This window comes from Diospyros lotus, chromosome 6 (genome assembly GCF_014633365.1).
Source record: "Diospyros lotus cultivar Yz01 chromosome 6, ASM1463336v1, whole genome shotgun sequence".
Classification (NCBI taxonomy): domain Eukaryota; kingdom Viridiplantae; phylum Streptophyta; class Magnoliopsida; order Ericales; family Ebenaceae; genus Diospyros; species Diospyros lotus.
The window spans coordinates 4011261-4036491 of record NC_068343.1 but is presented as its reverse complement, the minus strand read 5'-3'; the positions used below and the strand labels follow the sequence as shown (position 1 = coordinate 4036491).

The 25231-nt window shown below is 35.3% G+C and overlaps 2 protein-coding genes across 3 annotated transcripts; one reads left to right on the top strand and one right to left on the bottom strand.

Annotated features, from left to right (window-relative positions):
- Nucleotides 1-4196: 4196 nt before the first annotated feature.
- LOC127804897 (F-box protein At5g39250) lies at nt 4197-7602 on the top strand. Its single transcript, XM_052341987.1, has 2 exons — nt 4197-4356; nt 6487-7602. The coding sequence occupies exon 2, from the start codon at nt 6585-6587 to the stop codon at nt 7332-7334; it is 750 nt and encodes a 249-aa protein (XP_052197947.1). The 5' UTR covers nt 4197-4356; nt 6487-6584; the 3' UTR covers nt 7335-7602.
- A 1348-nt stretch (nt 7603-8950) lies between these two features.
- LOC127805034 (polyadenylate-binding protein, cytoplasmic and nuclear-like) lies at nt 8951-24036 on the bottom strand. Of its 2 annotated transcripts, XM_052342199.1 has the most exons (19): nt 23912-24012; nt 23729-23833; nt 23523-23559; nt 22574-22647; nt 21430-21495; nt 21213-21284; nt 17432-17504; nt 16649-16686; nt 16461-16574; nt 13826-13945; nt 13651-13731; nt 13501-13569; nt 12338-12415; nt 12053-12223; nt 10754-10861; nt 10125-10193; nt 9903-9965; nt 9622-9779; nt 8951-9437 (listed from the first exon to the last, which is right to left on the bottom strand). In XM_052342199.1, exons 2-19 carry the CDS (start codon nt 23762-23764, stop codon nt 9125-9127), a joined length of 1740 nt encoding a protein of 579 aa, XP_052198159.1. In that variant the 5' UTR covers nt 23765-23833; nt 23912-24012; the 3' UTR covers nt 8951-9124. The 2 variants fall into 2 exon arrangements, with proteins under 2 accessions (XP_052198159.1, XP_052198160.1); XM_052342200.1 differs by lacking the exon at nt 23729-23833 and having other exon boundaries at nt 23912-24036.
- Between the last annotated feature and the right edge of the window lie 1195 nt (nt 24037-25231).

Here is a 25231-nt window from a genome sequence, read left to right as displayed (position 1 = left end):
GTGATATTTGAGGAAATTGGGGTGGCTGGCATCCACCAAACACGTACAATATATACGTTATTATAATTTTACCACTAATGATAAGAGGGGGAAATTTGGGAAAATATCTGTTGCCAGAAATAGAGAAGAAGAGCGAGGGATTTGCAGAACATGGTTTCTATTAATTGGTGGGGGGGTGTGTTTTGTCCCCCACAAATTCAATGGTCCAGATCGTTTATTTTTTTTTTAGCCCGGTCCCTACCCCAACAGATATTTTGTCATGTCGCGAGGGTGTTTCCGTCATTTCGTCCGGAAAACGACAACAATCTCGTATCTCACTTGAAAGAGTTAATAGCGGGAAGGTGGCACAACTTGCGAGCTCGGCAGCGAAAGCCTGCCCATCTGCCACCGCACATGTGAAAGTTCCCGGCCCTGTACTTTCTTCCACGAAATGCCCTTCCTCTCACCATCCAAACTCTTCGGGCGATAATACTAAACCAAATTCTGTCTATCGAGTTCTTAGGATAATTTCTATTCTGACTATTTTTTAATAAAAATGGTCTAAATTTATAAGAATTTTAAGTAAATTTTATCTATTTTCAATAGGACTCGAGCTAATTCTATTCTTGAGTGTGATTATAAAATTTTTCTATTATTAGAGAATATACATTTTGAATTTTACCTATTATTATAAAGATAAGTTTGTCACTAACATAAATAATGAAGAATTTTACGCCCCACACACCATAATTAACATATATTTTTTACATGTCGATTTTGTGTTTAAAAATTAATTTCCTCTTAACTAAATCATCATATTGATGGTAATATTGAAAATGACTAAACTTATTTTTTATTAGAGGGTGTTACCACTTTAGTTAGTATTTGTTAATTAAAAAATAGATAAAAAAAAAGTGAAATATGAAAAGTATTCTAAATAAAAATATTTTTTATTATATTGTTAAATTTATTTGATAATTCTTAAGAAAGAACTCACGTGACTTCTTATTTAAATTTTTCGAAATAAATTTATCTTGATCCTTACAAATAAGAAAAAATAATGTACGTATTCTCAAGTGTATTTTAAAAAAACTAACAAATAATTTGATAAAAAATATTAAAATAATTCTCAATCTTATTTTGATTAATACATTTTTTAATTTAAAAAATATTTAAATTTTATTATAATATAATTTTATCATACTTATTTTAATAAAATATAGAGGAGTAAAATAAATAGAGGAGTAAAAATATATTTATGGGTTGGGTTAGAGACACAGTTGAAGGTTTACCAGAGCCCCCCAACAATATAGTACTAATCAGAAAACGATCCAAAACGGTCAAAAAGGGGACCTTTTTAATTTTAATATCTTAAACCGTACAACCATAAACTTGGTAAGCTTGAAGACAAATTGGGGTTAAATGGGGAAAAAGTATGCTTGGACGTAATGGGGAGAGGAAGGGCAATTGGGTAAAATGGGCGGAAAAGAAAGGGGGTGTGACCAACTTGTTTTGGGTGGTGTGGCCTCCCCAAAGGGCACATGTGAATGTGGTATGGGCCAGCAAAGGCCTCACAACAGGTGAGAGAGAGGCACATGGGAAGCACATGATGAGAGGAGAGAAGAAGCAGAGGGAGAAGAAGGGGGGGTTAGTTTGAGCGAGCTGGGGATTAGGACTGGATTTGCATGTGACAAACTAGAGACAGTGAAGCAGCATGTAATGTACACCATGTTCTGCACATTCCCTGCATCCTACTGATCCCCCTGCCAGACTCTTTATATATATATATACATAAACCCACTGTCATTACGTTTAAAACACGTAATAATTCATAAATTATATTTATAAAATAAAAATATAATAAATTATGTATAAATTCACCCTCGAATAGATTTTTTTTTTTTTTTTGTATTTATAGTTATACAAAATTTGACTGGGCTGAGACGATCATTAAGTGATTTTTTTTGTTACATTTATTTATGATGATGGGTAGACATAAATTAATTGTCACACATGTTGGCATGTGGACTATGGACTATCTCAATCGGCATGCGTGCCGCTTGTGGCAATTGCACCCACATAAGGTTAACAGTCAATATTTACGGGCATTAATGTCTTGTAAACTGTAAAATCTATATTATATAATTATCACGTAAAAATGTTTTTTTTATATCTATAATAATTTTTAAATAATTAATGTGATTATAATCAGGAATATTAATTTCAAAAACATGGATTAGAGGGGTGGGAGCAGCAGCAGTAGTCCCGTCCCGTGGCAGCACTCGTTCCTCCCGTTGCCATGTGCAGCGCAGTGAGCGCTTTATTCCTTTTGTTTTTGGGTCGGCAGTGAGCGCCAATCAACGCGGCTTGCTCGCCCCCCTTTAATCCCAATCACCTGACCCACTTGCTTTGTCCGCTTTCCTCCGCCCTTCGTGGGTTCCTTCCATAACTTTCAAATTCATCCGTAAATATAGATTAGAAGAGATAAAATATTAAAAGTATTTTAAAATTTTATTATTTTTAATATATATTTGTTAAGTTTATTTAACGATTTTTTTAAAAAAAGTTATGTACCTTTTAATATGTTATTTTTTATATGTTTATCTTTCTCTCCAGATAAATATATCTTAAATCTTACAAATAAAAAAAATATGACATACTCGTCTTTTAATATATTTTAAAAAAATTAATAAAAATTTTAAAATATTTCATAAATTTATCTTGATCATTTTATATATTGGTTCAAAAAATATTATAATTTTATTTTTCTTATTTTAACGAGCGTTACTCCAGTATATTATAGAAACATACCACATTTCACTCCATAAATATATGTATATTCATAAATAAATTACTTGCATAAAATATGAAAAAAAAGTGACAAAATCCATCTCAAAAAGGGCTTCTACTACGTTTCAAGGGTTGCATGTTACGGCATCAGAGTGCACGGACCTAATGGTAATGGGCAGGGCCATATGGGCCTGCACCCACATGATTGACGCCACGAGGGATCGTTTTCCCATTTCCAAATTTAATTTGCTGCCTCTCTCAGCATATTCAATTTTTGTCCACGTTTGATTATTTCTTATTATATTGGTTTTCTTTGATTTATTCATAACCAAGATGTACGCTTTATTAAAAAGGCTATAAGAATTAACTTTTAGATTATAGATCTCGCAACCCACCAAAGAAGGGTAGGGTCGGGTCGGCTGCCAAATCACAAAAAATTAAACATTGTCCAAATTAATTTGTCTCCTTGTGATTATCATATTTCATAATCATATCCACAATCATGTTCCCAACCCCAATCCGGGTGCAGATAAAATAATTGATCGCTGTCACTTTGGTTTGGTCCACGCGTAATTACTAGGAAAAAGAAAAAAAAAATGATTTTTATATACATTTCGGACTCTTCACTTGCTCTCGTTCCTAGGCACCAACATCGGTCTCCTCGCCGCCCGCCGGGGCAATCAGCCTCAGTGCTCTGCAACTAATTATTTATTTAAATTAGAGATGAACTTTTAATTTAATTAACACATTTTTATTATAAATCTGTACTTCTTTATTTTTTTTAATAAATATGTATTAACTAAATTAAATATCCATATTCAATTTAGATAAATAGTATTACTTAATTTATCATTAAACTTTTAATTCACTCCCTTTCACACTTTGTTAGTCATTGGTCAAACATTAAACATGATCATGGTAATAATATGAAAATAATATTTTTTTTTATAATTATAACATTCAATGTTTTGTTAGTGACTTGAAGCCTTTTTTTTATAAGAAAAATAAAATAAAGTCTATACACAATTTTAAATTTAGATATAAAATAAAATTATACTATTGATTCATCATTTATATATACATTTGGCCTACACAATGCATATAAATGATAAAAATATCTCTCGCGTCTCTGCACCTCATCACCTTTAGTGAAAGATATTTTAGATATTTTAACATCATTGTGTAATTTAAAGTATATATAGTGATGTATAAATGACATTTTTATAAGATAAAAGATGAATTTGACAAATTTATGAAGGGAAGAGCGAGAAATTATGACAAGCATCGCGCCCCACTAGATCCCTATGGGATTCAGTAACGCTGAGCCGTCAATCGCTTTCACGATGTGGCCCACAAGTATAATCAAAACCGTAATCGTAGGGCTGAAAATCAAGCCCAAGCCGCAAGAAGCGACTAGCCGTCCGATCTCAATAAAAGAAAATAGGTCAAAACACATCTGAGCAGAAGGACCCGATGCAATGCTGTTATATGACGGCACATCGCCCCTTCATCCTGCAGACCGTACGGGGATCCATGCGATAGGGTTTGAACGGATCGTCGGGCAGTTCGGCTTTTGCCGATTCTGAGGTTAATCCGTCTCTTCCGACTTTGTTTCTTGATTCAGATCCAAGTCATCGTCCTCGCCTGCTTCGATTCTGTCTCTCTGTATTGTGTTATAGTATCTAGAATCATTGTCTAGGGTTTGGAAATGGGATTGATGTTCTGTGTGCTTTTGTTTTTTTCTTTATTATTTTTTTGTTTTTTGGTTCTCTTATATGGTTTCAAGCTAGATTTGGAAATGGTTTAGGATTATTTGCTTCTTCGACTTTGTGGATTTTTGAATTGATGAGTTGATGAATTAACTTGTTCTGACTCCGTAGTTCTATCATGCATTCATGTTTTGTGTTTTGCTGAATTTCGTTTTTAAATCTTGGATTTTGGTCTCATTGCATGTGTTCATCGTATGATTCTCTTGTGATGTATAATGTGTCGCGCTTTTATTGTTTCTTCCTTTTTTCCCAAATTGATTAGTGCTTGGCGATCTTATGAACTTGCACGAGCTTTGAGCTTGTATTTCACGTTGTAAAGAATTATTTTTTGATTCTCCCCACAACCCCCCCCCCCCCCCCAAAAAAAAAAAAAAAAAAAAAGAAAAGAAAAGAAAAACTTGGACTGCTATTATTCAGTTTCCTCGTGCATAGGATTTCTAGCCTTTTTTTTTTTTTGGGGGGGGGGGGGGGGGGATGATCTTATGGCTAACCACCATTTGGTTACTTAATCAATGTTCAAATTAAAAACTACTAATGAAGCTTTTATTTGCTCGTTCTTTTGTGTGGATAAAACGAATATTTTCAAATTTCAAAATTTAAAACCATCTTAAAACCAATTTGGGGTTTTAAAACTGAGGCAAAACAATTTGGTGGTTTAAAACACAGGAGAAACAAAAATACCGTCGTTCCAGTTTATAAAGAAGATAAAGAAACCACTTTTGTGGTTTTGAGCAGAAAAAATTGCAGTTTCTGCGCAGAACCAGCAAGAACCACCGTGTTTTCAATTTTCAGCAAAACCTCTTCAAGTGGTTTCGCATTTGTTCTGTCAAACATGTTGCTGTTTTTGCATTTTTTGCTCAAAACCCCAAAAACAGTTTCTTTATCTTTTGCACAAACTGCAACGGCGTTTTTTCTCTTCTTTTTGTGTTTTGTCCTGTCTAACCTTTTACATGTCATCATGAGTCAGTGTTTTAGGTATTTTTTTGCAGTGAGTCAAGGTTTTAGATTGGTAATAGGTTGTGTCTTTTAAAACCCCACTTTTTTAAGATGATTTTGAATTTTGAAAAAAACTTGGATATAAAATATTGAAGAGTCATGTTTACTGATACCTAATTGTACTGGTTTTTATTGTGTGGTTAATGGGTAATTTTTAAATATTTATTTCCTAGGTTTTCTCTGCAGCATAGAGATTGTTGTGTTGGTTACTTTAAGCTGTCTATAAATTGTCATGTCAGTTAGTTAGATTCTTGTGATGTCTGACTGGTTCAAGAACAGTCACTAATAAAATATTCTTTTTCCATAACATCAACTCAAAAACTGGAAAAACAATATCTTAGATACAAATTGACCAAGTAGTGTCCACATATCTTGATCAGCAACAGTATAAATTTCATGGCAATGCCAAGTGGTGTTGGGGCTTTTGGCTCATATACTTCTGAGTTTTTATATTAGAGTTATGGTCTTATGGCATTTACTGTGTGCAATGTTCAATTGGAACCAATGGCATGTGGGTTAAGGAGTAACTTGAGATGGGCTGTTGAGACAGTGGATGCTGTGCAGCATTGACATTGTATTTATCTTATGCACATTAAGATGTTACTTTTCTTGGCAGCATCCTTGATCAGCAATTCTTAATAAAACTATCAGTTTTTTCAGAATGATTAGAACTACTAAGATTTGTATCACTGTTATATGGTCTCTCTTTGGTCCATTACTTCCAAGCAAACATCCATAGTGGGAAGGAGGTTGGAATATTTTGTTTTACTTGGATGCATATGATAGGTGAAGCATCAAGTGTATGTTTTCTCGCCTATTGTTTAGCTTTTTATTGCCAATCATTTGAAGAATTTTTTTATTTTTATTTATTGTTATTATATATTTTTTCTTTTGGACTTGGAGATGAATATTATGGCATTGCTGAAGTTGAATCCTTTTGTGCCTCTTACAGAAAATCTATTTGAAGTAATCAGTTTGGGGTTCACGTAGCTGCAAGCTGTTTCTAGAGAGTACTTTTATTCTTTGCATAACATTAATGTTGGGCTAAAAATGTCGTATGAAGAAGTTTTGAAGGCTGTTTTCCCGTTGCTGGAAGGGACTGACCTTGCTAGCTGTATGGTGGTGTGCAAGCAGTGGAGGGAGCTGGCCCAAGATGATTACCTGTGGAAATGCTTATGTGCCAAGAAATGGCCTTCAATCTGCAAGCAGTCATCGCCTACCTCAATGACCTACTGCAAACTATTCCAAACTTTCTATAAACGCCAGCATCGCCGGGTTCTCCTGCCACCAAGGTTATCCTTCAGCGACTTGGAGTTTTACATTGACATTTGGACAGAGGAGAGTTTAATCTTCTCAGAAGTGGTCCCAGGCCCTGTTTTCCGAAATGGAATCAGGACCTTGCCGGCAGGAATTTGTGACATGCTAAAGCTTCATCTGGAGGGCCCAGAATATAAGATGACACTGCCGGTGGAGCCAAGGTTTACTGTTCCCCTGAGCCAGAAAGTCAGTGTCTCAGTGCTTGTGGGGCGGAAGGATACCAACAAAGTTGCTTGCATTATCTACAAATCAATATTTGACTACATAGATCGCACGGCCTACAGGGCTCTTGCATTTGACTACCTTGAATTCTCCCCCATCTACCCGTTCGTATCGGGGATTCGAGCATGGATTTCTTTACTCTTTATGGACGAGGGCAATGAAGGGGTGATTGATGTTTTTGGGATTGAAATGGATTTCTGTGATGCTGCCAACTCGGAGGGCGAAGTACTGTGGCTGTTAGACATGCTCGACTGGAAGTGAAGTGGACAGAATCCTGTCTGGTATTTGCAGGGACAGCTTGGGGGCTGTAGTTGAACAGTGTCAGACTCCTAACTCCTTCCCCCTGCCATGTTCTTGAAGAATGAAGCCTGCAAGCATCATGGCTGCTTTGGTGTCTTTACTTTTCTTGTGCAAAGGATGTATATAATTGTTATATTGCTGATGCAGAATAACGAGGGACCAATTGCATTATTGTGAACATGTTTCATGACATTTTCTTATGTTTGATCTGTCCATCTTGTTTCCTTTTCCTGAGTTGTCTTGCCAGCCCCAGCCCGCAGTTAATCTGCTTTTTCACTTTTCGCTTGTTTTTAGAGGCAGGTCTTGCTGTTGAATCGTTTGCTTTTCCAAATTATGGGCTGATGTGTTTCCTCCTGAAAAGCATTTTGGAGGGGAATTAAGAGCCTATAGTAATGGGAATGGATGAAATTATCATCTATTTTATTAATGGGAATAGGAATGGAAATGGTAGTGTTGTGTGTCGACAATATTAATTTAGTCCCACTTCATATTTCTATTTAAAGGGAATTAATGGTGAATTGTTGTTTAATATCTTTTTATACTATTTAGTTTTATTATTATTTATTCACAGTGTGACAAGACGAGCAGTATGTACAACATCCTGATACTATTGAGGAAATAAATATCATTGAGAGATAACTCAAGCCTCCCTCCCACCAAACAACGTTCCATTTCACTTTCTATTCATATGCATTCCATTTATCTTTTCCAAACAAAGAAGGGTTTAGGCTAATGTATTGAGATGGCGGCCAATCTCAATGAAGCTCGTGTACTGTTGCCACTTACTCGTAGAGGGGCAAACAAAGGATATCCATCATGTTTTAAGTCAAGTCTTAACTCATAAAAAGTATTAAAGATCGTTAAATACTATTAGTTTCACACTCAAATAAAAAGTTTAATATATAAGAAATTGAGTGTTGGCTTTTAAAGTAAATAAGGTGCATTTTTATTTTCTTTTTTTTTTCCCCTGGAGATATAAGGTATATTTTCATCCAAATTACAGAAGTTAAAAAATGAATTACGTTTACTATGCTTTTTCAATTTTTTAAATCTCATACATCCTTTGCTAATCATGGCCTACAAGTTAAAACTCATACAGGATAGAAGGGAACGCAGGTAGTCAAGAACCATAGAAGGGATTGGGGACACAACGTCAAACGGCGAGAAGAGAGGATGACAGCTAAAGACTATGGTTCTTCGTGTTCTGTTGTTTACCCTTACTGGGAAAAATCACAAAATTCATATAATTGTGCTGTCTCTGATCATCGCATCCATACTACCAAGCCCAGAGTAACATGCGTCAAAATCAATCATCTTAGCTTATATACATTTGCCACTTTCAACACAACACAAAACGTCCAAACAAAAATGTTGAATCAGATATACCAAATTCAGCAACGATCACATTCTTTTCATCCTGAAACAGACTCTCTCCTCCTGGACCACAGGTTTTGAATTTTCCCACTTTTTCCAGCAATAGATGTGGCCGCCATGTGCGGCCTGACCTATGTGCTCCACTCACTCTCTCCAAACATAGTGGTATAGGGAACCAACCAAGCCAAGACCACAAAATAAAATTAAATGAAAACAAGCATTAACTTAAATATATTGTACAAGCATATCTGATTGTCAGTGACAAAATTCTTGCATATGGAAACTAAAACCTAGTTCAACTCACACTGGTTATGCCTGCAGAACTGTTAAAATCAGACAATGGAAATGCAAACCCGAGAACCAATAGGGGGCAGGGATCAATAGGGGCTTCCATAATGGCGACTTAGGTTGTTCTCAGAACGAATGGGTTCACCGGTGAATGGATCGAATTTGTAAGGTTCACCTGTGAAAGGGTCAAATTTAACTTGTGGTCTTGGAAGTTCACGATCAGCAGCAGTAGCTACAAGAGGAGAACCCAGTCCAACTTTGGCATAAGATGCTGAAGGAGCTGGTGTTCGATACAAGGTGGCAGCACTGGCAAGACCACTTTCCTCAATCCCAAAACTTGCTCGGCTGGACAGAGGTTGGGTTAATAGCGAGGATGGATAGCGAGATGTGTAAATGTCATACCTGCAAAGTTCGAGCATGGAAAAGCTAAGTCAATGGGAGGCAATAGCGCATTTGAAGGGCGTGTCACTGATTGCACTATTTTTTTATTTTTTGTTAGATGAATCATTGCAAAAATAATTTGTCAAAAACACAATGGCCTAGAATGAGCTGTACCAGAAACAGAGAGAAAGGATAACAAACTAACCTTGACATGGTTGTGTCTACACTTGAGGCAAGAGGACCCATAGCTGGCAGATGAACTCTACGAGAGTAGCCGGCCAGCTGTGATTCTTTTGAGGTAATGTCACCTATTCTTGACAAATTTGAAGTATATTGACCAAGACCCAGTTTATCAACCTGGTGCTGTAGCCAAAAAAGTTCAAAAACATTGTTAATTGTAACATAATTAGCCCCCCCAAAAAACGTTACAACAGATTATGGAAATAGAAAAATTATTATATTCAAATGCATAAATAGTTTACATACCCTAGAAATTAGTCCAGCAAGATAAGCTCCCTTGTCCTGCCTATCTGCTCCTGATAACATGAACTACAAATAGAGAGATGCAGAAATATCAAGATAGAAGAATGGTAAACAAAAGCTGTGAGTACCAAGATTAGAATGGAAGGAAAAGGAAATCAAAGCCCCAGGTTAGTCTAAGATCGATCATAAAGGCAAAATCACAAACAAGATGTAACTATGCTGAACCTGATCAAGGATGGATATAGCAGCAGATTCAGGTAGTTCCTTGAGACTGGTCAGGCACCGGATGTCTATCTGCCAGTGGACAAAGGTAAGGTTTAAGAACTCGTGTCATTGTCTGACAGGAAGTAAAATAAGAATGGTTAAGCAAAAACTGGCAATTAACCATGGAATGAGATGCTTTAGTTGATTAACAAACAAGGTACAGAGAGGTCACGACCTTAAGTAGCAGGGCAACAACTGATAATTCCCCCCTGCCAGAAGAGAGGAAGAAGAGGGGGGGGGGGGGGGGGGGGGGGGTGTACACAAACACAGCGCACACAGATGTAAAGAAGACATAGCAAAATATTCAATCTTTCAGACCAAGGTGTTGTGGCCTGAAATGGTCAAATGTAACTGAAGCGGGCCCAAATTCCATACAAGTAATGAACATCAGTTGGGTGGAATATTAGCACGGCTCACTGCCTTCCCCGAAGCAACATTGAGAAGCAAAATAAAGAAACAAAACATATCATAGCATTTATACATTGTTCTTATTTAGGCATTAAAGCAGAAGTAGTCAAGCAGTTGAAGAAACAAAAAATATACAATTAGTGAATTGACACTAAAAGTTCTTTAACAATTTCACAACTTACATCAAATCGAGTAGCAATACCAAGTCGCAAGATCCTAAGGAGACGCTCCTTAACAGCCACAGGTAATGAGACTACAGCAGCTTCATAAGGATCAGAAACCACCGGTTCCTGAGACACAACACAAATTCCAAATTAGCAGTGCAAAAGTACATCAGCGAAGACACAGATGCATATTAAACCACTGGAATATTTTCCCTCTTTCTGATAAGCAAACAATATATAACTAGAAGCACATTAAATGGGGCAAATGATGTACAACAAATAGACAGCAAATCTGGGTTTGCATTATCTATTGACAGGAAAGAATAAGCTCTCTAGAAACTGTCTGATGGAGTAAAGACAAAAGGGACTGTCCCTCAAACACAAAAACAGGGAAGAGACTCCAGTGGTACTTAAACTATCCATTATGAAATATAAGACATCTATAAGAGCAGCTTTGCTGTGTTGCACAAAATGTTGGGTGGTAATGCACTAACATGTGCAAAATTTGAATGTAAACGGGTATGAGGATGCTAAGGTGGACGTGGCCATATTCGAAAGATAAAATCAGAAATGAGATTATTCATAATGGGAAGAAATAGTATGCAGTAGTACTCAACTAACCATTCTGAAACATAAGAGATCTATAAGACTAGCTTTGAGTATGGCATGTAATGTTGAGCAATAAAGCACCAACATGTGCAAAATATGAATATAAAGGATGAGAATGATAAGAATGATGCACGCTATATAAGAAAAAGCTAAAATAAAAAAATGAAGTTATTACTAGTAGCCCCCTTTGAAGATAAGGTGTGTGAAATACGATTAAGATGGTTTGGTCGGGTGAGAAAAAGACGTGAGAGTGAGTGGAATAGAACAAATATTTAGCAAAAAAAGGTAGATGTAAACCAAGAAAAATTTGGTGGGACAGACCTAGGATGACATCAATTATACAGAAGATAAGGACATTGATAGAATGACTAGAGAGCTAGGATTCATATGACAACCGCATTGATGGGATAAAGGCTTGGCATGATGATATTGTTGTTTCTGAAGCTGGTAGGTGAAACATCTATATTTTTCAGCTAGGAAAATAACCAAATCTTCAACATTTTTGTACCAAAATTTTCTAAAATTAAAAAAACCCTCAAAGAGGCCCTGCCAGTGGCATAACTTGTCAACAAATTTGTTTAATGGCACATCTTTAAACAACACCACTAACATGCTTACAATACGATGGAATAGAAATAACATAACTTATCCACAACATGACAAAATAAATAAACAAAGACAGAGCTGGGGAAAAAAGAGGGAATCAACCTCCAGTGAGTTCTTCAGCTGCTGAGATCCAGATTTAAGACGACCAGAAGCATTAAGAATCTGTTCGCCCTTTGAAATTTTGGGATGACTTGTAATTTTACTAGCTAACTTGCTTTGAGGATCTTCACGAGTTCGCTTCCTATTCTTTTCAATAGGCCTCGCAATTTCAACCTGTTAGGTTTCAGAAATCAATACCAACTTCAGTGCAGTCAAGTTGAATATCTTCTACATGTCAATGCAAATAATAACTTCACAACTTCAAGCTACTTGAAAGATCTAAATCACCATGAGATTAAATGAAGGACCGCCACTTGGTCCCTGGACAGCTTTCCCATTCATTTCCTTGATTGCATTCTCAAGGTCCTATATACAGAAAGACAGGAGGATCAGGAAAAGTATAACCAAATTTAGAACTTATGTACGAAGGGGAAGGGGAGAAGGCCATCTGGCCATCTTAACAAACAGGGAATAAATCTGGACATGCTTTCTCCATCAAAGTAGGGGAAGCGCTTTCTTTAACATGCTTTCTTCAGTGTCGAGGCATAAAATCAAATATCCAGTGAGAAACCAAAATGAAAAAGAAACAGCATTCTGAAAGCAACGTATGGTGCTTATTCCATTGGCAGGAGTATCAGTATAATCTGATTAGCAAAATTTTACATTAAATATAGATGACAAACTTGTAGCTTCTTAGACCCAACAGGCAAGTTCGTTATTTGGGACCAAGGTCATCTCTAAAAACAAAGATTTTACACCATCCTTATATCTTCATAAATCCAAACATGGAAATCCCCCCACCCCTTCATTTCACCAATAGAAAGGAAAAGGAAGAATAAAAAGGAAAAGACAGAAACGAGCTAGTTCATGAACAAAGAATTATGGCACATGCTACCAAAGAAGGCATTCTTTGGAACCAATTTTATTAACACATGCAGAGTGGTGGTGCTAGGGCAACTGCATTAGCGAGTGAGATCAAGTGGCAGTAACTGCTAAAAAGGCACCTATCATCAAGAAAAATTGAAATCTAAGACACATGGCAATTCAAACACAGGCAAATAGAAACTGTCTTGCTGATAGTTCAAAAGAATAGAGCAAAATCAAGTTTGAAACAGTCCAGGTTTCAAAACAGTCTTTTGCACTGCTTGCACAATCGCAAGCAAATTAATGAAATCAAGCCAATGTCAAAGGGAGAACGAAGTCATCCAATTTAGCCACCAAAGCATAAACCATAAATCAGCATTATACTAATCAAAAACATATATAACATGCAAACAGATATGTAGGTCCATTTTTTAGAAAATTATAATGATTTCAAACTAAAATCAAAGACTATAATTTAACAAGTGTAATAAACCATCAGGAGCAGAAAAGGTAAGATGAAAATTTCTAGTGGAATCCAAGCAGAACATTTGGTGCAGTACAATGAAAATAAGTAATATGAAACTTACTGATCTATTAGCGAAGTGAACAAACCCAACTGGGGAGCGACCCTTCTTCGAGATTACAACTTTTTCCAACTGAAAGTGAAGGTTTTGCAGTCCAATAATTTTCTAATACATCATCATGTACAAAAGAAGCAAAGTTGCAATATTACAGACCTCCCCAAGTGGCTCAAACAATTTTTGCAAGTAGTTTTCTTCAAAATCTTGAGGAAGGTTCCTAACAAAAGCTATCTTTATCTGTTGAGTCCAAAAATGAATAGGTATAGTAAGCTGCAACTGGCAGGCAATGAAAAAGTTTCACTTTAGAATTCAAATGACAATAATCATGCACCTTAGCGAGTTCTTCAGGATCAATTTCAGGTTCGTCCTGAGCCCAATCAACAGCTGGATGGCAATTAGCAGCAAGAACAAAATCTGACTTGGACCCCAGACGGTATGCTCTTGCAGCAGCCTGTGATTTAGAATTTTCAAGGATGGAGGTTCAAATTTCTAAAATTAAGGATTGCATGATTGTTGATCTGATAAGCCTCCAGAAGACAATATTAGCAGTTATTTGTATATACACTTGATAAAGAGTCTCGTGTATTTGGGGAGAAAATTATTCAATTGGTCAAGACACATTGGTATTTTTGAAGAAAACTATGATTGCAGCATATTAGATGATTCAAGAATTTTCAACTGTAATAATTTCAACGATCCTATTACTTCAGATTGGATTAAAGAGATGTGGATGTGATGCACCCTCATGTCTTTTGAAGACATATGATATAAGTAAATATAGCAAAAGGTAACAAGGCATACCTACCAGCCATGGAGAAGACACTTTAGAGATTTGGAATGATTTCAAGAAAAGAATATAGGAACCATGCATTGTAAAATTACTGATCATAACAAAGTTCTGTTTATATTTATTTTGGTTAAATACATTCTTAGTCAGCTCTAAATATTATGTGATAGAGGGACTATCACTAATCAGTTTTCAAAATTGTTTTCCATGTTATGGGTATTATTTGGTATTAGAGTGTTCTCAGAAATAAGTAAGTCCAATTCTATCATCACAAAGGAGTTCCCAATGTCTAAACAAAGCTAGTCAATGAATCAGAAAGCTTTTTAAGTATTAGAGCTTCTCTTTGAAATTCGATGTTCCATGGACGGAGCTCCCCCCCGCCCCACAGATGGGAAGTTAGATTTGTCATCCATCAAGGGAAGGATCATTTTCTATCCACCTGTGTTATGGTGCCCTTTATGACCAGGCAAGTGTTTTCCTAGGAAAGCTATTTGGAAATCAAATGACTGGTGTTGTGCATAAGGAGAGTGGCAAGTATTCAAACCACTTGCTCTTCACTGCCCCATGGCAAGGTGGCTTCAATGTTTTTTTACAGTATTTTTGGCATTGAATGCATCATGTTGGTTTTTTTTTTTTTTAGCTTATGGACATAGACTTATCTAGAGAGGAGGAAAATTTTGTCCAATAGTAACCCCATGGGAACCATATATTTGTGTCCTTTAACTCCCAGGTTATGCTAAAAAAAAGATTCGCTGGTGACAGCAAAGAAATGTGCAGAAAATAATCAAGAAGACACAACTCATGACTACATAGTGCATTGTGGTAAAAGAAGAAAGAAAGGCAACAGACACAAAGAGTGAGATTTGCCAAACCCATGGTCATTCAAATTTAGAGATATCAAGGACAACTTATAATTGCATTTGACATCAAATCGAATGTTAACAAGGGCAACCAATCAATTATTTAATTAAAATGGCTGGTTCAGATATTTTTCACACATCTCTACTGGCCATTAATCAAACAGATAAGAATAGAATATGTTATTTGATAAGCTACATATTGGAGGTTATTTAAAATGGTATTCAACTTAATCTCAAGTCTAGAACTGTGTCCAACCCAAACAAAATCAAAATTTTGGGACATGTTTAATAAATGTCCGCAGTATAAAAACATGTAATATTTTGATTTTTTAAAGTTTCAAGTTTTCCTTTCCTAGAGAGGAATAAGTACCACATGCATATAAATTTTGTCCCAGTGAGGGCTTTAGCCTACTTTGGCAAGATGCAGTTTTTAAAGTGCCACATTTTGATATTACAATTGTAATTAGTGAGAAAAGAAAGCTTCTCTGGTAGCTAATCAAGACATTGTAGGAATAAAGTCACATAGGATGTTTATATTATAGAGGAACATGCACTGTGTTTGCAGCAAAATTTCATAAGCATAGATTCGCTTTGATCTTCAGATTGCCCTTCTTAAAAGAGCATCCAGGAGGCTAAATTTATTGTGAAATGGATTTGTCTTTGTGGGATCAGCTCCTGGAAAGATTATGATACTTCAGAACATAATGTAGTAGGAAAGATTCAGCCTAACTAGTCATTTTGCAAGGAAATGGAGACTAGATTCTCAACAGGGAGGTCGACAGGTTTGGTCCTTATAGATGTTGTTCAAGATGTCTTTGGTATTACCAATAGTACTGATGAGCATGATGCTCGGATCAAGAATGGAAGAACTATTGGGGAAAAAGATTCAGAGGCAGCTCCTACTCCAGTGCACTCTGAATAGAGTACTTTACAGTGTTTTGATGGGTAGATAGGTGGTGCACAAAGTAAACAGTAATTTACAGGGTTCTGGCAAAGTGATCAGAGGTTAACTCCCAAAATAAGTTTTTTTTTTAATTCCAATGGGCACACACTTATGATTTTTGGGGATAAATGATGCATACAGAGCCAGTGCCCCTTTAGCAACTTTTAATGAAATCTGAAATCCAACAAGAGAAAGGAAAAGAAAAACAATTATTGATGCTGGAACCGAGAATCAAAACCACGGACCTGAGCTTCTACCCTGTAGGATTTGAGATGCAACAAGTGAGTAAATTAATGTTATGCAATTCCCAAACAACAAAATATTTCACAGATTGATGAATGAGATGGGAACCACACTCTAAGAAAAGACAACCTACAGCATGAGATGAGAACTTCACAATAGCAAATCCCCGATTCTGAAGCTTTTGACCTAGGTGGTTCTCTCCACCGAAGGGCATTGCAAGATTCACAGATACAACATCAGGGAAAGCCTATGGAGAAAGAATTATTAGTATGTAGCCAACTCAAATTAACATCAATTTCATATAGGTCACTCAACACATACCTGGCGTACAATTTTGTCAAATTCATCTGCACTCCAATCTGACACACAAGAACAAAGTGACAACAATATATTATGGATGCAAACAAAGTACTAAAGCACATGCATACAATCAAAAAATTGAAAGATATTTTACTTGACACGAGACGGGGATGATATTCTTCCATATTTACAAATCATTAGTATTTTTGAACTTCTATCTACATACCAGTAAGACCTCATACAAAGCCTCCCCACCACCACTACCACCCTCGCCCACACCACCACCCCCAAGCAAGAAAAAAGGAAGAAATAAATCTTGGAAAATTAAGAACTACATAATATGAGAACACCACATAGATATAAAAAAGGGCATCCAAAATGCATGAGGCCCCCCACCTTGCAAGGGTTGGGAGAGGACCATATGTTTACATAGCCTTCACCTTACCTTTTTTCCAAAGTGGGGACCACAAAATGAGTCCATGGGATGAACTCAGCAAAATTGAATCCTTAGCATTGGTTGAGGATAGCACTCACAAATAAAACACCATTAGTCCAGGAGAAAGGAACTGATGCAACTCATACCAATAGGGGCATTTATGCTTAATGGAAATATTTTTTTTCTTTTAACTTTTTGGGATCAGTTTTTAATCGTTCTTGGTCCAAATGTACAAGAAAGCAATACTGGATACCACAGGTAATAGCATTTGGCAGGAAGTATGCTCATAGTCTTCTCTTTGTAGGAATTGCAATTTACGGTTTTAGTCTAAATTATAAAAAAATGCAATTTACTAAAATTGAACCAACCTTTGCGAAGGTTTCCCAAATATAAAGAATCCTGTTCAGTTGATGGCAGAACACCGATCTTTTTCCCATCTATCTGAAACATGAAGATCAAAGAGATTAACAGATCAGCCTTGCACAACATCTGAATTAGAATGCTGAAGTCCCAAAAAACTCATGAAATATACTAAAAGAAAACTCAGAAAATTAACCAGATTAAGGAAAATATACCACATCTCATCTTTTAATTGATTTATGTGTAATCTCAGCATACAAGAGGTTGACTGAAGACTTCATACATGGGTCCCATCTCATGGGCCCCATTCTTCCCTCTGGAAATCTAGTACTCTATCGTGCAAGACCTCACTTACAAATCTCCCTTATCATCCCGCTCATGCATCTCCCATCTCATTTAGTTCATTAATGGAAAAAAGATAAATGGACCCAAAGTTATTGCTAATGTGAGAAATCTTGGTGATAGACCTTTCTCTTTTTACAAGCAGTTAAAAACCCTTGACAAAATATATATTCTTGAACTATTATAAATTAAAATGCAATAACTTGTCTATTCAATCACATACATTAAAAGTTCTCAAATTCTATTTTACATGCTCATCAATTGTAGTGAGATGCATTCCTAGTTTAGATTATTCTGATCCTTCACAAGTGGGATATCTGTGCACTGGCAAAAGTGGAAACTGAAAATTGGGTAGGGGGACTTCCTTAAAGATAATCCAATAAGAGAGACTAACGGCCTGTTTGGTATCCGTATTAAATAGTGATAGGATAAAGTTAAGCATGGGATAACTTAGTTATGGGACTAAATAATAGTCACACATTTGGTAAAAGAAATGTTACCTGAGGTTATAACTTCCATGTTTGGTATGCCAAATTGTGAATGAGGTATTACTAGTCACTAGTTGTCAAAGTGACTAATTTGTTCATTTACTTAATACATTATAATTATAAAAAAATATTTGTTTAAATTGCACAAAATATATGTTGATTACATGATTATGTTAAAAAATTGTATTTTGAACCAAAAATGTCCAAGGAATCAAGATCTGGAAATCAAGAGGCCGACAGTTTGAACCAAATTAAATCAAGTTCTAAATCAAAATCTGGCTAAGTTTGGAATCGATCTGATACTTGATATGGAAATCAGGCCTAATCAGAAGAAGATTTGGAAATCAAGATCAAGTTCTGGAGATGAAAAAGAACAAGAGCAGCAATGATGTGAGGCAGTAGTGGCAGCAAGCAGCAACAGCAATGGTGACGGTGTCCGCAGCAGAGACTGACAACAGCTAGGTGACATTGGAACAGAAGAAGAGGGAGAGAGAGAGAGAGAGAGATGACAGATTTGTAAGGTCAAACTGTCCAAATAAAGAACCCTTTAATCCTTCAAAACACGAACATGATAATGTTTGCAGATTACATTAGCTAATCCCTTATTATTTTGCATGCCAAACATGGTAATACTTCACACTTTGACAATACCAAAGCTAATCCCCCCATTACTAAAACACACTGTAACAGAATAATCAAGTCTTAAAATACAGAATTGGAGAGCAGGTAATAGCATAATGACCTTCTACAGCTAAGCCAGCCATCTTTTATCCAAGATTCTAATTTGACCCCGAGGAAAACATGGAAGCACCAACTTAGAGCCAAGAAAAAGCAAATCAATCAATAATATTTGCAATTACATCTCTATTATCGATTTCTCTGCCTCTTCCAAACCTATGCCTAGGTCAGTAAATGTATAGCATGTTCAAGGCATGTCCTATACCTAAAACCCTAGTGTAGAGCCCAGAGGTAGAACAATCATCCTGGATTCAAAGCTCAAACTCGCAAGAAGCGGTAAAATAAATGGCATTGTTATCGGTTATGGCAAGGTGCTGTAATCAATTGAATTTATACAAACTATATAATGCATTCAATATCCCATCACACAGCAAAAAGCACTAAATTAAATAAAAATCCCAGAAAGCTCAGAAAGCTCCAAAAAGCTAAAAAATTCTCAAACCTTATTACACAAGCAAATATGACAAACAAGTTATAGATCAACTATTTAGAAGATTAAAAAAAAAGAGAGATATGGCCTCAACAAGGGGTCAGGGGGACAATGCAGAAATCAAGTATCTTAACCACAAAATTAGCTTTATATAAAGCATTGACTTGCTCCCAATGAAGGGTATATACATAATTACATTTTTAAAAATCCAAGGAGTCACTAACTAGAGTTTTCCTACAGTTCACTCTTTAATTGATTTTTACTGGTCAAAACAAAAAGGAATGGACAAAAAACAAATCACTTTTAACTTACTTTCACCTTAGTAGAGAACTATAAATGATGAAGATGAATATGTTAATAGCATGATTCTATTTGAAAAGCTAAAGCATTTGGGGGGCCCCGCGGGGGGGGGGGGGGGGGGGGGGCACTAAGGCCATGTCCTGTTCTTGTTAACTGCTCCCTGCACTTGGACAGTGAAAAGTCAAACACTGATCTTCAATGCTCATTCGGGAACTATTTCAAGGGTATTTTTTTCCTGAGAATGTCTTGGCTTTAAAAAAGACCAAAAAATGATGTTGGTTTCTCTTCATAGAAAATTGAAAACAATATGAAAACAACGGGGTTTTGAACTTATCATTGTTTTTATTTTAGCAAAAAAGTCCAAAAATGAACAGTTTTAAGATGATACTAAGGTAAAGATGAATAGAAAGCATTCCTCGTGTTAAAAACTGCATGATTTATTCTGTTATTTTCCTTTTCTTTTTTCACTTTCTCTGGCAAAGCAAAGCTTCTGTTCTCCATAATTTTCTTTAATCTTTTGGACAAACCTTATCAAGTATTATCAAATACATTGCCACTTCATACAAAGTTCCAACAACTCCACCCTGTCTTTGGCTTCTAAATTATAGAAGAGTTAGCAAAACTAATAATTCAATCACCCAGATGAGGTATTAAGTCATTTCCAAATGCATCATGAAATTGCAGAGAGAGAGAGAGAGAGGGGGGAAGCATTGACATTTTTCTTTTCTTTATTTTTTTGAAAAAAAAAAAAGAGCAACTTCAGCTTAATTTAGCACTAATGTGGTAAACTACTCTCTTTAAATGAAGCCACGTTTGACTGTGTTTTCTAAACTGCTTTTGGAGCTTGAGAAAGGAAAAGGCAAACAATAATCTCAATGCCCATATGGTAACTATTTCAAAGATATTTTTTTAGCCTTGCCTTTAGAAAATAGAAAAAAGCAGGCAATGATATTTGAATTTGTGAAATTTCCATAAGGATCAAAAACAAAGGGATTTTAAACATCCCATTGATTTCATTTAGGGTTTAGGGTTTAGTAAACAAAACATACACACATACACACACACAAATTTGAAGATAATATTAAGCTTTTCTTCTTCTTTTTTCATTTTTCTTTTGGCCGGCAGGGGAGACCAAAAGAGAGCAGTCCTAAGTTGTAATCTGCATGACTGTGTCTGACTTTAAGGTTAATCACTTTTAGATAAATGTTACTACTAGCCATCAATAATTTGTTTAATCTTTACGGTTGAGTGAATCTTATTAAGATTCATGAAACACAAACCCACATATCACAGGCACAGCAACCCCACCTGGACATTGTATTCTTAAGTTACGACCACCTGGACATTGTATTCTTAAGTTACAAAAGGCTTTGCATAGCTAAAAACAACTTAGTCACTAAAAATAATTTCCCAGTACATCCTGAAATTGATAAATAACAGATATCCCAGCAAAATAATATGATTTGTCCAATGTGCAGTTTTTGCTTTTACCAGTGTTCCAGATTTATCCTTCACAGCTCTGTCCGCAGCCTCCTTGATTCCAAAACGTATAAAGCAAAAACCCTGAGTAATTGGCAGAATGAAGTGAAACAAACTTGTAAACAACCATTAATGGAGAATTGGTACAAGCAAAAGATAAAAATCATTTCATCCAGAATAAGGAAACAAATATTATATAAGAAGAAAGAGAAATAGGGGGGAAGGGGACCTTTGAATTGCCCTTTTGGTCCTTTATTAAGCGCATTTCCATAATTTCACCACAGGAAGAGAAGACCTGAAAGAAGCAAATATTACTACATAAGTATCTGCTCATGTTAAAAAAATACTTAAACCATCCAAACTAAAACATATCATTCCTATTATTGACACCTGTTTAAAGTGTCCTTAAAATAGAGAAGGTGATAAGACATTTCAAACTGACACGCTTCGTTTCTCTTAATAACACCAGTTTAAATTATCCTTAAAATAGGGAAAACAAGAATACAATGAATTGGAAGCAGTAGAGTCTGAATTCACTAATCTGGAAAATTCTATTACACATTCTCTTTTATTATTCTCTGCAACTTAGATTGTTATAACATGGGTAATTCAATTCAAGAAATATCTTTATTCATTGGGAAATTGGATGAAAGAAACCTAATAAAAGAATGTCAAAGTTGATGCAAAAACCAATGGTCAAGTATCACAATATTAACAAATAGAAAGTTTTAATAACCAGCTTGCTTTGGATCAGGGAATGTTAAAGGGAAACAGCATAAAAAAAAATGAAAATTTCTAATTAGCAGCTTAAAACCAAGTACAAGAATATGCATCAAAATCAAAAAAATCTTTGGGGGACAAATTTGTACATACTTGACTGATTTCAGGAAGATAATGAGTTAAAACTAACTCTGAAAAAATTTGAATGTTGAATTCTTTAGAAAATTAAAAAGGGGATGTCAGTTTTAACTCCATTTGTTCAGCAAAAAAAACCAACAGTCCGTCAGTTGATAAAATGCCCCGTGAATATTTATCTTCATAGAAAAGAGTACCAGCGGACAGCAAGAACGAAGTGGGGATGATCAAGCAATGGCTCTTTCAGTCGTATGCTTTACTTCATTCATACTCAATACTTTTTGACTTTTTCTGAAGTGTGGGCAAACGGCGCCCAGCTACTCGTTAAGGCAAGTGGGAGATTCACGGGCAGTAGCTTAGACTCTTCCGGTGACATTCAAGATCATATGTAGTTAAAATTAACTTCATTAAAAAATGTACACTATCATTCTCAAAAGAGTTTATAAAAAAAAAATGAATTTAGTTTTAATTCCACTTGTTGAGGGAAAAAACCAGTAATCTATGAGTTGATAACAAACCTCGCGAATCTTCTCTTCAGTTGTACTGCGGGCCAAACCACCAACAAAAACCTCTGTACCTCTGACAGCATGTTCTTCACACCCCAAAAAAAAGCATAAACCAAACTGTTAATAAAAAAAAATCCCTTTGTATGCATATGGAGACTCTGAAAATTGCAATGTGGCTCCATTTGCTATGATGTGAAATGGGTTAGCTCTACGGGTAAAGAAAGCTCAACAAAATTATAAGAATGCCCACTAAGTATAAGACAAAAGATCACACCACGTCAGTGACATTCTGACCATCTGCCTTGACTTGCATGCAGTACTCAATCTGGCAATCTTATGGTGCTGATGAGAGATCAAGGGCGCTTGTCATCAAGGGCCAAGGTGACCCTTGTTAAGGGAGGAGATAAAAAAGAGAGCTTGCAAGAAATTCTTTTTTTTTTCTTTTTTGGATAGTTGAAGTTGGTTAAGCTTTTTTCCTTTTAGGAGAGGCTATCTAAGCCAGACAAGCTTGTCCCATTTTGCTGCAAACTTGTTGGCTGGGAAGACGAGTCCTATCAGAAAGTCTATGTCTATGGCTTGTAGTAAAATAATTAAACATTGGTGATTGACAGCTATCAAGCTGGAATTGAATTACTGACTTGTACAAAAAAAACTATTTTTCAATGTTAAATTTTAGTGTCAAACACAAGGAGCCCAAGGTCCTCGACAATGACAGTGAAAATACATCTGCACAAAATACGCCAAAAAAAAAAAATTATGTGAACAGATATGACGACAGTGGTTATAATGCAACCTAATTTAACATAATGTATTTGAACAAAAGTTCAAGTAGTAGTGGAGGATTCCAGATAAGGGAATACATCCTAGAAAGACCAATAAATATCTATAATTCAGCACCACCGTTCAAACAACAATCCCCCCGCACAAAGAAACTACGGATAGTAGAGTGGGTGGGACTTACTATGGTCAGTTGAACATTGATCCCCCGAATGACTCATCTGGAAAACAGAAAGGCCACAACATCAGCTCCGTATAAAAATACCGCAATCCAACATTCAATTATGCAATATCACCAAATCACAGCGCGTTTCTCATGCTCAAATTTTAAAAGCCCTGAGAACCACGGAACATGAGCACTGAAGTGCAATGCGATAAATCCAATTATACGTGCAAAGTTTCCAGATCAGTAGAGAAGCATTGCATGTAGCGATGAACCCCTCAGTTTGTTCGAGCGGAAAATATTTTCCGGGAAAACTTTCTGAAAACGAAATTCTGCAGAAATAAAGGGCCATCGGGGCTTCAAGAAATCAAAATAATGGAGAGCTATTGCACGAATTATAAATAAATTACCTTCGCTGATGAATTGAGAGCTGAAATGACGATGAGGAAGAAAAGGAGTCGTACGAAACCCTAACGCAGTTGTCGCAGCTGGTGTGGGGGGTTCAATCGCACCGGGTGATTGTGTAATTATACCGGGCGCTGGAGTGACTGAAATATCCCTTTACATTATTAAAAATAATTATTATACTTAGGCCGACAAGGTAATCCGACAGCATATTTAGTCGGCCAATGCAATCGGATTACTATGTGTGACTCGACATCATGGTCGTTTGTTAAACTTGGATTGCTCGTCGAATTAACCGAGTGTTGGTTCACTTGTTTTAATAATTGCTAATTCAAAATTTTATAGTTAAATTATTAAAACATTCACTTTCACCCTATTTTCAAATCAAATTTATTGTTTAATTTATTAATATTTGTTATTAATTAATAATATTTTTATCACATAATTTACTAATTAAATACATTAAATATTTATATATATAACAATAAGAGTTAATCTCGCTCAATAATAACAAATAACGATTCAAGTCGTATTCAGTAATTTTGTAAGTCATATTTGATAGTTTTAGATTTTTATTATTAAAAAAATATTTAAGAGTTGTTTTTTTATATTAAAGATAAATACATTTAAATTTATATAATTGTATATAAATATTCATTTAAGATTTAGAGACGCGGTGACGAAGCCACGTTATGGCCAGCTTAGCCTAGCTAATTTTTTTTTATTTTATATACATATTACTATAAATAATTATAATTTTTATAATTTGGTCCGAACTAAAATTTTTTTCTGACTCCACCACTATAGAGACGTTGACAATTCATGTCTAAATATTCATTTGTGTTAACATACTTAATAAGAATTTTGATGATTATATCCCTCTTTATTAATAATGTTATAATTTTTGTCACGTTAAATATATATTATAAAAATATAAAATTTTAAAACAACTAAACTTTATTTTTTGTCTAAATTTTATTAATTGATTGTTATTCACTCAATATTTGGTGTTATGATACATTTCATTGTTTTAATTTACAATTTAATGAATCAATTCATTTTTCTACTAGCCAATGGATATGTTTTTACTTGTCAATATATATTTAATTAAATTGTTTGTTAATCAACAAATTAAAAATACGTTTACAATGTTGGATGGCATTACCCAATACTATAAATAAAATAAACAATTGAAATATAGGTTAACAAAAAAAATATATTTATCCTCATTAGATGTTTTTCTCTTTCTCAAATAACTATATGTAAGTTCTCGATAGGACAAAAAATTAGTTTGTATTATTTAAAATAAATATATATATAAAAAA